Genomic DNA, 14,760 nt, shown 5'->3' with positions numbered 1-14,760 from the left:
TGGGAATAGGAACATACATATCAATAATTACCTTAAATGTAAATGGACTAAATGCTCCCACCAAAAGACACAGATTGGCTGAGTGGATACAAAAACAAGACCCATATATATGCTGTCTACAAGAGACCCACTTCAGACCTAGAGACACATACAGATTGAAAGTAAGGGGATGGATAAAGATATTCCATGCAAATGGAAATCAAAAGCAAGCTGGAGTAGCAATTCTTATATCAGACAAAATAGACTTTAAAATAAAGAGTATTAGAAAAGACAAAGAAGGACACTACATAATGATCAAGGGAGCGATCCAAGAAGAAGATATAACAATTGTAAATATTTATGCACCCAACATAGGAGCACCTCAATACATAAGGCAAATACTAACATCCATAAAAGGGGAAATTGACAGTAACACACTCATAGTAGGGGACTTCAACACCCCACTATCACTAATGGACAGATCATCCAAAATGAAAATAAATAAGGAAACACAAGCTTTAAATGATACATTAAACAAGATGGACTTAACTGATATTTATAGGACATTCCATCCAAAAACAACAGAATACACATTTTTCTCAAGTGTTCATGGAACATTCTCCAGGATAGTTCATATCTTGGGTCACAAATCAAGCCTTCGTAAATTTAAGAAAATTGGAATTGTATCAAGGATCTTTTCCAACCACAGTGCTATGAGAGTAGACATCAATTACAGGAAAAGATCTGTAAAAAATACAAACAGGGCTTCCCTGGTGGTGCAGTGGTTGAGAGTCCACCTGCCGATGCAGGGGAGACGGGTTCATGCACTGGTCTGGGAGGATCCCACATGCCGCGGAGTGGCTGGGCCCTTGAGCCATGGCCGCTGGGCCTGCGCATCCGGGGCCTGCATGTCTGGAGCCTGTGCTCCAGGGAGGGAGAGGCCACAATAGTGAGAGTCCCGCATATCACACACACACACACAAAATACAAACACATGGACATTCAACAATACACTAGTTAATAACGAAGTAATCACTGAAGAAATCAAAGAGTAAATTTAAAAATACCTAGAAACAAATGACAATGGAGACACGACCACCCAAAACATATGGGACGCAGCAAAAGCAGTTCCAAGGGGGAAGTTTATAGAAATACAATCCCACCTTAAGAAACAGGAATCATCTCGAGTAAACAACCTGACCCTGCATTTAAAGCAATTAGAGAAATAAGAACAAAACCCCCGCAAAGTCAGCAGAAGGAAAGAAATCATAAAGATCACATCAGAAATACATGAAAAAGAAATGAAGGAAATGATAGCAAAGATCAATAAAACTAAAAGCTGGTTCTTTGAGAAGATAAAGAAAATTGATAAACCATTAGCCAGACTCATCAAGAAAAAAAGGGAGAAGACTGAAAGCAATAGAATTAGAAATGAAAAAGGAGAAGTAACAACTGACACTGCAGAAATACAAAAGATCATGAGAGATTACTACAAGCAACTCTATGCCAATAAAATGGACAACCTGGAAGAAATGGACAAATTGTTACAAATGCACAACCTGCCAAGACTGAATCAGGAAGAAATAGAAAATATGAATAGACCAATCACAAGCACTGAAATTGAAACTGTGATTAAAAATCTTCCAACAAACAAAAGCCCAGGACCAGATGGCTTCACAGGAGAATTCTATCAAACATTTAGAGAAGAGCTAACATCCATCCTTCTCAAACTCTTCCAAAATATAGAAGATGGAGGAACACTCCCAAACTCATTCTATGAGGCCACCATTACCTTGATATTAAAACCAGGCAAGGATGTCACAAAGAAAGAAAACTACAGGCCAATATCACTGATGAACTTAGGTGCAAAAATCCTCAACAAAATACTAGCAAACAGAATCCAAAAGCACATTAAAAGGATCATACACCATGATCAAGTGGGGTTTATTCCAGGAATGCAAGGATTCTTCAATATATGCAAATCAATCAGCGTGATACACCATATTAACAAATTGAAGGAGAAAAGCATATGATCATCTCAATAGATGCAGAGAAAGCTTTCGACAAAATTCAACACCCATTTATGATAAAAACCCTGCAGAAAGTAAGCATAGAGGGAACTTTCCTCAACATAATAAAGGCCATATATGACAAATCCACAGCCAACATTGTCCTCAAAGGTGAAAAACTGAAACCATTTCCACTAAGATCAGGAACAAGACAAGGCTGCCCACTCTCACCACTCTTATTCAACTTAGTTTTGGAAGTTTTAGCACAGAAATCAGAGAAGAAAAGGAAGTAAAAGGAATCCAAATTGGAAAAGAAGAAGTAAAGCTGTCACTATTTGCAGATGACATGATACTATAAATAGAGAATCCTAAGGATGCTACCAGAAATCTACTAGAGCTAATCAATGAATTCGGTAAAGTTGCAGGATACAAAATTAATGCACAGAAATCTCTGGCATTCCTGTACACTAATGATGAAATATCTGAAAGTGAAATCAAGAAATCATCCCATTTACCATTGCAACAAAAAGAATAATATATCTAGGAATAAACCTACCTAAGGAGACAAAAGACCTGTATGCAGAAAATTATAAGACACTGATGAAAGAAATTAAAGATGATACAAATAGATGGAGAGATATACCATGTTCCTGGATTGGAAGAATCAATATTGTGAAAATGACTCTACTACCCAAAGCAATCTACAGATTCAGTGTAATCCCTATCAAATTACCACTTGCCTTTTTCACAGAACTAGAAAAAAATTTCACAAATTGTATGGAAACACAAAAGACCCCGAATAGCCAAAGCAATCTTGAGAACGAAAAACGGAGCTGGAGGAATCAGGCTCCCTGACTTCAGACTATATTACCAAGCTACAGTAATCAAGACAGTGTGGTACTGGCACAAAAACAGAAAGATAGCTCAATGGAACAGGATAGAAAGCCCAGAGATAAACCCACACACATATGGTCAACTTATCTTTGATAAAGGAAGCAGGAATGTACAGTGGAGAAAGGACAGCCTCTTCAATAAGTGGTGCTGGGAAAACTGGACAGGTACATATAATTGTATGAAATTAGATCACTCCCTAACACCATACACAAAAATAAGCTCAAAATGGATTAAAGACCTAAATGTAAGGCCAGACACTATCAAACTCTTAGAGGAAAACATAGGCAGAACACTCTATGACATAAATCACAGCAAGATCCTTTTGGACCCACCTCCCAGAGAAATGGAAATAAAAACAAAGATAAACAAATGGGACCTAATGAAACTTCAAAGCTTTTGCACAGCAAAGGAAACCATAAACAAGACCAAAAGACAACCCTCAGAATGGGAGAAAATATTTGCAAATGAAGCAACTGACAAAGGATTAATCTCCAAAATTTACAAGAAGCTCATGCAGCTCAATAGCAAAAAAACAAACAACCCAATCCAAAAATGGGCAGAAGTCTTAAATAGGCATTTCTCCAAAGAAGATATACAGACTGCCAACAAACACATGAAAGAATGCTCAACATCATTAATCATTAGAGAAATGCAAATCAAAACTACAGTGAGATATCATCTCACACCAGTCAGAATGGCCATCATCAAGAAATCTAGAAACAATAAATGCTGGAGAGGGTGTGGAGAAAAGGGAACACTCTTGCACTGTTGGTGGGAATGTGAATTGGTACAGCCACTATGGAGAACAGTATGGAGGTTCCTTAAAAAACGAAACATAGAACTACCATATGACCCAGCAATCCCACTACTAGGCATATACCCTGAGAAAACCATAATTCAAAAAGAGACATGTACCAAAATGTTCACTGCAGCTCTATTCACAATAGCCTGGAGATTGAAACAACCTAAGTGTCCATCATCAGATGAATGGATAAAGAAGATGTGGCACATATATACAATGGAATATTACTCAGCCATAAAAAGAAACGAAACTGAGCTATTTGTAATGAGGTGGATAGACCTAAAGTCTGTCATACAGAGTGAAGTAAGTCAGAAAGAGAAAGACAAATACCATATGCTAACACATATATATGTAATTTTAAAAAATGTCATGAAGAACCTAGGGGTAAAACGGGAATAAAGACACAGACCTACTTGAGAATGGACTTGAGGATATGGGGAGGGGGAAGGGTAAGCTGTGACAAAGCGAAAGAGAGGCATGGACATATATACACTACCAAACGTAAGGTAGATAGCTAGTGGGAAGCAGCCGCATAGCACAGGGAGATTAGCTCGGTGCTTTGTGACCGCCTGGAGGGGTGGGATAGGGAGGGGTGGGAGGGAGGTAGACGCAAGAGGGAAGGGATGAGGGAACAGATGTATATGTATGACTGATTCACTTTGTTATAAAGCAGAAACTAATAATGATTAAAAAATAGAGTAGAAATTAATTAAGGGTCTGATTTTGTATTTGTGTGTTTTCTGATTCCTGTAACTCCCTACCTTAAGTTGTTGCCAGGTACAATACTTCTTATGGTCTAGAAATACTCAGTAATTTCACTGACCATCTTGACTTCCTTTTACTATTAATATTTTTATCATCAACATTCAATACCTTAGCAGCCACCACTAGAAAGAACATTTTAAAACTTATATCCATATAAAACATGATTTTTTATATTGCATTTTCAGATCTATTATCTCTTTTAATAGTAATAACATAGAACGAGACATGATGGTGATATTACCCTGTTTTATAAATAGATAAATCAAAGTTCAGAAATGTTAGGTGACACAGACCAGGTCCCCCAGCTAGGAAATATAAGAACACAAGTTATACTTGTCTAATATTCCTTTTATTTGAGTTAGCAAAAAAGACAAGGACAACCTTGACTCCTACATGCCAGTATTAGTTCTTCCATACAGTAAGATCTTCTATCCCTTGTCTCACCTACTTCTTTCCATTATATGTACCTGGCTTCCATCATAAGTCAGCTGGAAAACTGATAAATCAGTCAAAAAAATACTCCCTATCAATCTAAAAAAATGAATTACTTCTTGCTCATAAGAATGTCTTCCTGATTCTTTGCAATGTACTCACTTAAATGTCTACAGTATTCAAACACGGTTTCCAGTATCTATTTCTGGATTTCATGGCTAAGGTACAGATAATCGAGGCCTGATGTTTTTTCATCTTTTTTTTTTTTTTTTTTTTTTTACCTTCTGTAGGGGCAGCTGTTTTTCCAGCAATTCCTGTCTGTGGGCTTCAGAAGCTTCCAGCAGCTGTTCCCAGAGCCTCAGCAGGGCAGCATGGCGCTCCTTAATGGCTTCAGTCTGGCTGTGCTCAGCAGCCACTAGTTGGTCCTTCAGGTCAGTTATCTCAGACAGTCTCTCTTGCTGGAAGCTCTGCAGACTGGCATGCAGTGTGTCCTGAGAAAGACCCATAGAGAAACTGTGAACAGAAAAATAATGTAGATTCCAAGGGGTCATTCATACCTGGGTTCCACCAGATTGGACCTACACAAGAGTTTAGAGTGGTGCCCAAGGAAAATGAAATAGGACTTAGAGACTTTTGTAAACATTTGGGATTGGAATTATAGTCAAATTCCCGTGTTTTAAAATTGGATTTTAGATTAGGTACAAAATTAATATTAAGGGAGTATTGGAGCATGATGTGATATTCCAAATATTTCCGAATCAAAACTAAATCCTTCTTAAGTCTCACATTCTAAAACTCTTTTATATCATTTATTAGATTTTGCATTCTAATTAGCAGTAGTACACTACTAGAAATTGTGGAAGTATTCAAACTAACAAAAGACCTTATACAGGTGCCAGTTATACAAATGATTGTGTATGTGTGTGTGTGTGTGTGTGCACAAATGATATCAGAATCACAAAATTCTGGATATTCCACTTCCAGCTTTAACAGGGTGGTATGTATTTGACAAATTCTCCCTTTGAGAACAACTTTTAATGCTGGATAAAAGTACAAAAAATCAGCTGTTTGAAAGGGATCAGAATGTAACTCAGGTAGCTATAACTTGAGGGATCAAAATTCCAGGGAGAAGGAAATAGTAGCAAACTAAGAGTAATACTCTCTGTCACTTTTCCCTTTGAAGTATAAGCTGTACAGGGTGAGGTAGTGGAGGAAGAAGATGCTCAGATCTTTTGATCATCTCATGGAACTAAAGGCACAAAAATAGGAGTTCTAGGAAACTGGGGAATCCACAGTTTGAGGAAATCATGAAAAGGGAGCTGCAGAAAAGGAGGCTCAATAATCTCCCTGTATGTCCCCCTCAGGGTATTTATAGATTCCTAAACACAAGTCCTAGAAGTCAAGCAGAAATTGTAGCTAAGAATGTAAAATCTAAAGAATCTAAAGTCTAAAGAATCTAAAATCTAAGAATTTTCTGCAGTCTCACAGTGCTGAGATCAGGACACATCAATTAGGAGCAGACTTAGTGAAAGAGGTTTAGTTGAAACCTCTAAAGTCCCTAGTTTTAAGAGCAAACAGAAAAAGGCTAGTCCTCAGGAAAACTGAAATCACATCTTGAATCATTACTGAAAAAAGTGGGGTTGGATAGGGGATAGGGTAGAGGAGGTGTCAAATTATAGCTTTAAATAAAACTCATGAATTAATTACTTTAAATGTAAATGGATTCACTACTCCATTAAAATCATCAATAGATAATAAATCAATACTCATCTATATTATATTTATAAAAGACACATCTAAGACATACAGATACTCTGCACTTCTATGTTCATTGCAACATTATTCACAGCAACCAAGATACAGAAGCAAACTAAGTGCATGTCAACAGAACAATAGATAAAGAAGATATGTGATATACACATATGGAATATTATTCAGTCAGGAGGAAGAAGGAAATCTTGCTGTTTGAAACAACTTGGATGAAACTTGAGGGCATTATGTTAAGTGAAATAAGTGTCAGAGAGAAAGACAAATACTGTAAAATGTTACTTACATGTGGAATCTAAAAAAGCCAAACTTAGAGAAACAGCCAAACTTAGAGTACATTGGTGGTTGCCAGGGGCTGGGAGGTGAGGGAAATGGGGAGAAATTGGTCAAAGGGAACAAACTTCCACTTATAAGATTAACAAGTGCTGGAGAGCTAATGCACAGCATGGTGATTATAGCTAATATTTCTGTATTATGTACTTTAAAATTGTTGAGAGTAGATCTTAAATGTTCTCACCTTAAAAAAGAAATGGTAATTATGTCACAGGATGAAGGTGTTAGCTAATGCTACAGTGGTAACCATTTTGCAATTTATAAATGTTAAGCAGAGACTAATAAAAAATATAATAAATAAATAAATAAAATAAAATAAAATAAATGTTCCAAATCAACAACAACAAAAAAAAAATATAAAGGCATAGAAATATTTTTAAAGGGTTGGAAATAGATATACATTGCAAAGAGTAAACAAAAGAAAATTGGTATAGCATACTCATATGTGAAAAAAAATTAAGAAGTGTTAAAAAAACGTGTTATTGGAGAGAAAGAGAAACTTCATAATTAAAAGAATCAATTCATCAAGATTATTTCATAATTCTAAATGTCAACACAACTTTTTACCTAGCTTTAAAATATATAAAAGTCAAATATTTAAATAACATAAGTAACAAAACCTGATAGGTAATATAAATTATTGCAAAATACACATTCTTTTCAATTGTACAAAGACTATTCACCAAAAGAGACCATTTGTTGGATATAGACCTCCTAAAGTAATGTAGATGGTGTTTTAAAAATACAGATGAATAAAATAGATATAAATGTCATAAAAGATAATTAGAAAATTCCCAAATATTTGGAAATTAAGAAATAAATGACAGAATAACCAATGGGTCAAAAAAGAAATTACGTTAGAAATAACAGAACATTTTTAATTGAATGATAACAAAAATAGCATATGAAATTTGTGAGATGCAGCTAAGGGTTTACTTAGAAGAAAATGTATATCCTCAAATCAATATATTAGAAAAGAAGAATGGTTAAATATTTTACAACCTCAATATCTGTCTTAAAAATTTTTAAAATCGAGGGAGGGAGACGCAAGAGGGAAGGGATATGGGAACAGATGTATATGTATGACTGATTCACTTTGTTATAAAGCAGAAACTAAAAAAATTTTTTTAAATCAAGTAATATCAAAGGAAGTTAAAAAATAATAAAGATATAAAAATATATTAATAGAATATAGTACAAAAATACAACAGAGAAAAATTATATAGCCAAAAATTGGTTCTCTAATAAAAATGAACACCTACTGGCAAGACTGATAAGGGAGAGAAAACTAGCAAATTATCTCTATCATGAAGGAAAGGGGAACAATATTATAGGTCTTACAGACAATAAAACCACAAATTTAGGAATGAAATAATCCTGTGTGAAGCTTCTGTGTGTTGTGGGTCTTGGACTTCACGGGCATCTATCAACAAGGCAACCCTGCTCTCACCTGCTTTGCCAGGAGAGTGAGGAAGGCAGCGAGGTCTGCACCATTGCCATTGATCTTCAGGCTTGTTTCTTTCTCAGCTGAAGAACAAAGATAATTAATAAGAAGGGAAATAGAGTTGGTCTTGTATCAGCCGTGGTAAGGAGAAAAGGAATATTTACTATAGACCACAAGAGAGCCTCCTGACTCTCAAAGCAGATGATTCATTGGAATATGGGGAGTGTAGTGTCCAGTGAATTGTTTTTCTAGACTTATGCAGGATAAAACTGACTGAAACAGAGCTGGAGCCAACAGGACTTTTGAATGTTTCATAAGGAAAACTGCAGACTAGAGATAAATTATAAGTAAATCAAACACACAGTTTATTGCCTAGAATGTTTTGTCATGGCCCTATCTTGCTGAATATCACATGTGAAATCACCAGTTTCCAAAAAAGATGTTCTCTGGAATTATAGTACTTAGTTATCCCCTCAGCATGTGTCTCTGTGTGTCTGTGTGTGTGGGGGCATGTGTGTGTTTGCACATGTGTGAGTGTAATTGTAATTGTGTCCAGATGGGATAGGAATGAGTAATGAAGGGAGCATCTTTCTTCCCATGGTAAGCAACAGAGCTCCAGGATCCACTCTATAAATGGAATTATCAACATTTCTCCAACCTAAGACCCTGGCCCTCACACGTCATACCTATCCAGGCCTCAGCCACATCAGCCTTCCAGCTGAACTGCTGAAAGTCATAATCATCTTCCAGTTGTAACTTCCAAGCAGCCATTGCCTTGGCCAGAGAAGGGGTCTTTTCTTTTAGAGCCTCTATCTTGGTAGAAATCTTCTCTTTATTCTGACTTTCCTCCTGTAACACCAAGGTCGAAAGGAGGAGAGACAGATATACTGATGCGTGTCCAGGGCCAGAAATGTGAATTCTTTAGTACTATTAAAAAGCTCTCATCTCTCCCATTCCAAATGTATAGCTACTCTCTTTTGTTTGTTTGTTTTGTTTACGGTACGCGGGCCTCTCACTGTTGTGGGCTCTCCAGTTGCGGAGCACAGGCTCCGGACGCACAGGCTCAGCGGCCATGGCTCACGGGCCCAGCCGCTCCGCGGCATGTGGGATCCTCCCGGACCAGGGCACAAACCCGTGTCTCCTGCATCGGGGGATAGACCCCTTCTAGGTCTAGTGAAATTATTCTGTTATTCACCTATAATAGCATAATATCTATTCCACCCAGATGATTGTTTCTACCCCAGCATTTGGACAATCTTCTCATGTTTGTCCATATAAGTGTGATCTTCTTAGTTGGCATAAGCATCTTGAAGGTACAGAGTCATCTCTGTTTAGGATTCTTTTGTATTCTTTAGGATTCAGCATTTAGATCACTGAGCCTCCATTAAAACAGGCAGCTAAACAAAACAATGGTTCTCAAATTACAAAGAGGTTTCAGTGGGGTCCTCATCTCTAGAGGCATGCAAAGAAATTTCTTCACATTCTTACAATACTCTATGACCAAAGCAAGTCATGTATAAGATATTTTTAAAGGCTGTATTCTGCAGAGGATAAGAGTAAGAGTGTCAACAAATGATTTTTTAAAAAATTTAAAAAGTGCACCTATAAGAACTTGAAAAAAAACTTCCAGAAAACAGAAATTGAATAAAAAATTATTTACTGAAACAATAACACAATAACAAAAATCCAGCTTAGGAGAGATTATCAATGTTCTATGTATGATTTTATCACTGCTCATGATTCTACATTTGGGCCAATCCTTTTTTGAAAATCCTTTTTTTACCCAGAACCCCTAGCACAACTCACCTTGCTCAGGATTTCTTCTCCTTGAGCACACACATTTTGCACTCGGATCTCATGAACAGCGAAGTCATTCTCCAAAGCTTCGAGTTTCTTTAGCAAGCTCTGCGTAAATGAGTCAGTGAGAATCAAAACTTCCAAGACTAGACAATCTATGCCACTTACATTCTGATTCCTTTTAATGCCATTCACCAGGGATGATTCAACTAAATTGTCAGACTAGATGAGTGTCCACTTACTCCTGCATAGCTCCACTAAATTCCTCTCCCCAAACTCTTCACTAGCCAGAAAGGCAATCTTACCAGAAAAAGAGCCAAAGGAATACAAGTGACATTGTTTCTAACTTACCATGTGACCTTAGACTTTTCTGGATTTGGGAATGAGTGTTGATCAAGGTAATACATAAGGATTTCCCCCACATTGAAATTTACATAATTCTAGGAAACATTCCATCTAGTAGAAAAATATTAAGTATCAAGAACATCGTATACTAAGAACTGACCTGAAAGTATTCTTCTTCCAGCAGAAGAAAGATTCTAATTTTACAGGTGAAAATGTTGACTACTTAAGAAAAGATTCCAATTAAAGAGAAGAAAATTGATCCATTCAGCCTGTTACTCACCTGAGTAGCAGACAAAGTGTCTCCAGAATCCCCTCGGGTAACCATAGCTTCCTTTTCACTGATCCAAGCTTCCTCCTCCTCAGCATTCTCCATGAATTCTAAGTATTCTAGGGACTCTCCCAACCGAATCCCTCTATAAGAGGAAAGTAAACCCCAAAAGATAAGAAAAAACTAGTAAGCAATGGGAATGTAGCAGAGTGGAACTATCTTGTAAGATTTTAATTGGCTATAGGACTATATGGTTATAAGGGAGAAAAATATCCCTTCATTCTTTTATTACTAAGCACTGCATGTAATGTTAAAACTGGGGAGATGTATAAAGTAAAACGGGGATGTGGGGGATAACGTGGTATGAAGGATAACACATGTAGGGCAACAATGATAAAAGACAGCTGCAAGTAAGCACAAGAGTAGAGGTATATTCAGAACACAGAGGCAGTGTCATTTCTGCCTGGGGTACATGGGGAAAGCTTCATGGAAGACTTGGCATTTGAGCAGGCACTTAGAAATTAGACAGAGATTGGTAGCTGGGGAGAAATGCTGAGCAAGCACTTAAGTATCTTCTCCATACCAACCGAATACCTGCAATTCAAGAAGAGAATTGAGCCTCATAGCCCCAACTCACCGAGCCTTGGTCAACTCTTTGAGCTGGTCCCAGTGTTGAACAAACTGATCCAGCCTCTCCCGGATCTCCTCTCGCCCCACGGCAGCCTTGTCTCCCAGCCTCTCCGCCATATCCAGCACATTCTGAAGAACACACCCCCTCCATGTCACATTACCCCACAACCTCTCCCCATTTATCCACAGTTTCCTTGCAAAGTATCTAGTCCTTCACACCCTCGGGCTCATTTACAAACTGGAGGTACTCGAGGTGGTCCTGATAATCCTGGGAGAATGAAGAAACCTGCAGTAAGATCTAGCAAGCTAAACTTTACCAAGTATTTGAACAAATACATTGACGTTTGCATGAGGCTACTTTCCAAGATCTGCTTTATGCATTATTCGTGGTCACAAGGTGACCCTGCTGCCAAGACAAGACTCAGGGTTGCCCTCTTTCCATACAGCTCAGCTCAGGTACAGCTTTTCCAGATGTCCCAAACTGTAACCTAATTGTCAGCAATTGTACCCTGGACTAAAAGTGCTCCTTCCACGGAAGAGCATGAGTTTCCATGCAGATTCTTCTGTTCACAGGAGACAAAATGTGGAGGAGAACACTAGTGAACTCTACGACTAACTCTCTATGTGACCTTGGCATGCCACCTTCATGTTTTGTAGCCTCAATTTATTTATCCATAACATGGACTACTATTAGATTATCCCAGTCTTTTCAGGTTTCATATTCTTACCTGGATGCTGGGTTCATGTGCCACCAACTCCCCTTCTAGGCGTTTGTGTTTCTTCAGTAATTTCTGAACCCCCTGCAGATCCCTCCCATAATCCTGGGATCGCACTCGTACCAACTTCTCCCTAAGACCAAGGAAAAGACAAAAAATATAGACTTTAGACATCTGAGGTCATCCTAAAATGAAGGTTTTCTAAGAGTGTGTGTTTGGCTGGGGGTGGTGTGGGGGTAAATTCTGGAACACCGTGGTATCATTAATCACAAAGTTAATTAGAGGCAGAGGCTTTCAGCAAAATATCTGACTTATGGCAATACAAGTTAAAATAGCATATTGATCTCTACCATATGCATAGTCGTAACAGCCTTCCCATTACTTCCTTTGCCTGTCTATGTGTGTATCTTCTCCTCTTTGCTCAAGAACTTACAGTAATGTTTCTCTTTCAAAAAATGTGAAAATTAAAGACACACACACCTACATATATACATATACAAACATATATGCATATATGACCTTTGTCATTTTTGTCTATTAATATCAGTAACTAATTTAGGTAGAATAGGTATAAAGAGGAACATTATAGGAATCATAGCCGTTGGATAGGTTCTGAGCATAAAATGTTTGTATATCACCATGAAGCATGGTAAAAGACTTCATAGACAAGATTATATCATCTTACTATTTCTAAAAAGGTTCAAAAATATCCTACTAGTTGCCCTATGCACATTTCTTTCCTCTAATTCGTTGATTACAAGTAAGAATCAGCAGGTTTGTAAAAGAGGAACATGATGAGGCAGGGTGGAAGTAGGGCAAATAATTTAATTTCTAAGATTTTCCAATCATATTTTTTACAACAAAAGTCAAATTAGCAATAATACCATAGCAGGTACTATGTAACATTTTATGCCAGTGTCAAGTTCAGTGGCATATTACAATAGATACACAAGATACAGAAAGAATCATGACAAAGATCTCATCAGTCCGGTAAGTTGTAAATGCTCAGCTGTCTCATTCAGAATGAACATTACACATTCTATGAACTATCCAAAACAAATATATACAGTTTCTTAATTTTCTTCCCAGAATGTATGTGAACTGCTTCCCACTCCCTCCATGCCTGTCTCCCTCTGTCTGCGTACAGTGAAAAAATTTGGGAAAAATAAAACCAATGTTCATTTTAGGCTAAGGCAGACATGATTAAGAAGTAATGTGAATTGCAAGAAGCAACTATGTATTTCATTTCAGCATCAAATAAGAACATGTTTGGTGGATTATCTATTTTCTTGGACTATCCATGCAATGTGAGCTGGCAGCACATACTCTATCCAGAATTCCTCATTGTCTAGGTCCTGGAAGAACTGGAACAAGGCATAGGCCTCTTTCAGTTTATCATGGTGTTCAGCTGCCAATTTCTGGACATTCAGGAAGCGCTCGTTGACATTATCCCTTTTCTCCACAATCTGGTCAGTATTGAAAGTCCCACTGGAGATCAGATCTGCAGCCAATGTATTCAGGTCCTTGAGTGCATCCTAGAAAGCCCAAGTGTCCTCAGTGAATAGTACAGTATAGGTATTAAGTAGACCCTGGACTTTAACCACCACTAGTTCAAGTTCAAAGACTGGGTCAAATAGATCATTTCTGAAGATAATGAATTTGACCTTATGCTCTTTTAACTCAGATTGGATAAGGGCAAGACCAGAGGCAACATGGATAGCATGGCTACATTATTCGAACTATACATTTGGCCTTCTGATGTTTTCCCCTGTATTTTCTTCCTCTCCCCATATGGAACATAAGACCTTGGTAAACAATGCTGTGTCTCCAAGCAGAACTATCTTTTCACAGTATGACACAGATTGATGGATTGAAATATTCAAGAAGAAGCTACTCTATTGGTAATATTCTTAGGCTGGTCCCACCCAGAACACAGCCTTCTTCTGTGTCTCTTTGCATTCTAAGTCTGCCCCCTAGTGATGTCACAGCGAATATCATCAAGTCCTGAAACTGAACTTAGAAAGCCTTTGACTTCTTGCCCTTTCTGTGGGTATTTGTGTTACCCAATAAAACCGATAATATAAAATGCTCCAGTGTGAAATGAACACCTGTCTGAATGTTTATTACAGCTCCCAGGACACATCTATGCGTGATATTAGGATACAACTGGAATGCTCCATAAAATTTTCAGAGTGTATTTGTAGTTCAACTCCACAGCATGTGTCCCTTATTTTTTTTTTTTTTTCAGTAGTTCTGTAAAATAAACTTCTATTTTCTCTCAAAGACCAGATCAGATATTCAGCTTTGGAAGAGAGTGAGTTTATATACATAGGTCATTAAAAAGTAAACAAGATCATTTTTAGGATCTACTTCTTGGAGTCTTAGAATCTATTCAATATAATTTAATGAAAATAGGTTAATGGCTCTGAAGCCCATGGACTTGACCTGATTATAATGACTGGTGGATGAGAACACTAAGTTCAGTTTTGCAAGACTATGTTTTCAAATGGACTCCTAAGACAGGAGAGAGAAAAGTCACAAACATTTCCATTCTGGCCAGAGGAGTGGGATTCCAACAC

General features: G+C 37.5%; 1 protein-coding gene across 2 annotated transcripts in view; it reads right to left on the bottom strand.

Moving 5' to 3' along the window:
* Positions 1–14,760, bottom strand: part of SPTA1 (spectrin alpha, erythrocytic 1) — a gene marked incomplete at its 5' end in the record, with an annotated part of 75,565 nt that overhangs the window by 14,603 nt on the left and 46,202 nt on the right. For both annotated transcript variants that reach the window (XM_081226202.1, XM_081226203.1), the window contains 8 exons: positions 5,163–5,372; positions 8,432–8,508; positions 9,112–9,274; positions 10,232–10,330; positions 10,848–10,980; positions 11,473–11,594; positions 12,194–12,314; positions 13,508–13,716. In XM_081226202.1, the coding sequence (XP_081082328.1) occupies positions 5,163–5,372; positions 8,432–8,508; positions 9,112–9,274; positions 10,232–10,330; positions 10,848–10,980; positions 11,473–11,594; positions 12,194–12,314; positions 13,508–13,716 (1,134 nt within the window). The remainder of the gene's footprint in view (positions 1–5,162; positions 5,373–8,431; positions 8,509–9,111; positions 9,275–10,231; positions 10,331–10,847; positions 10,981–11,472; positions 11,595–12,193; positions 12,315–13,507; positions 13,717–14,760) is intronic.

Source organism: Mesoplodon bidens (genome assembly GCF_964165515.1).
Source record: "Mesoplodon bidens genome assembly, chromosome: 2".
NCBI lineage: Eukaryota > Metazoa > Chordata > Mammalia > Artiodactyla > Ziphiidae > Mesoplodon > Mesoplodon bidens.
The sequence above is the reverse complement of the archived record's forward strand: the minus strand, read 5'-3'. Positions and strand labels throughout refer to the sequence as shown.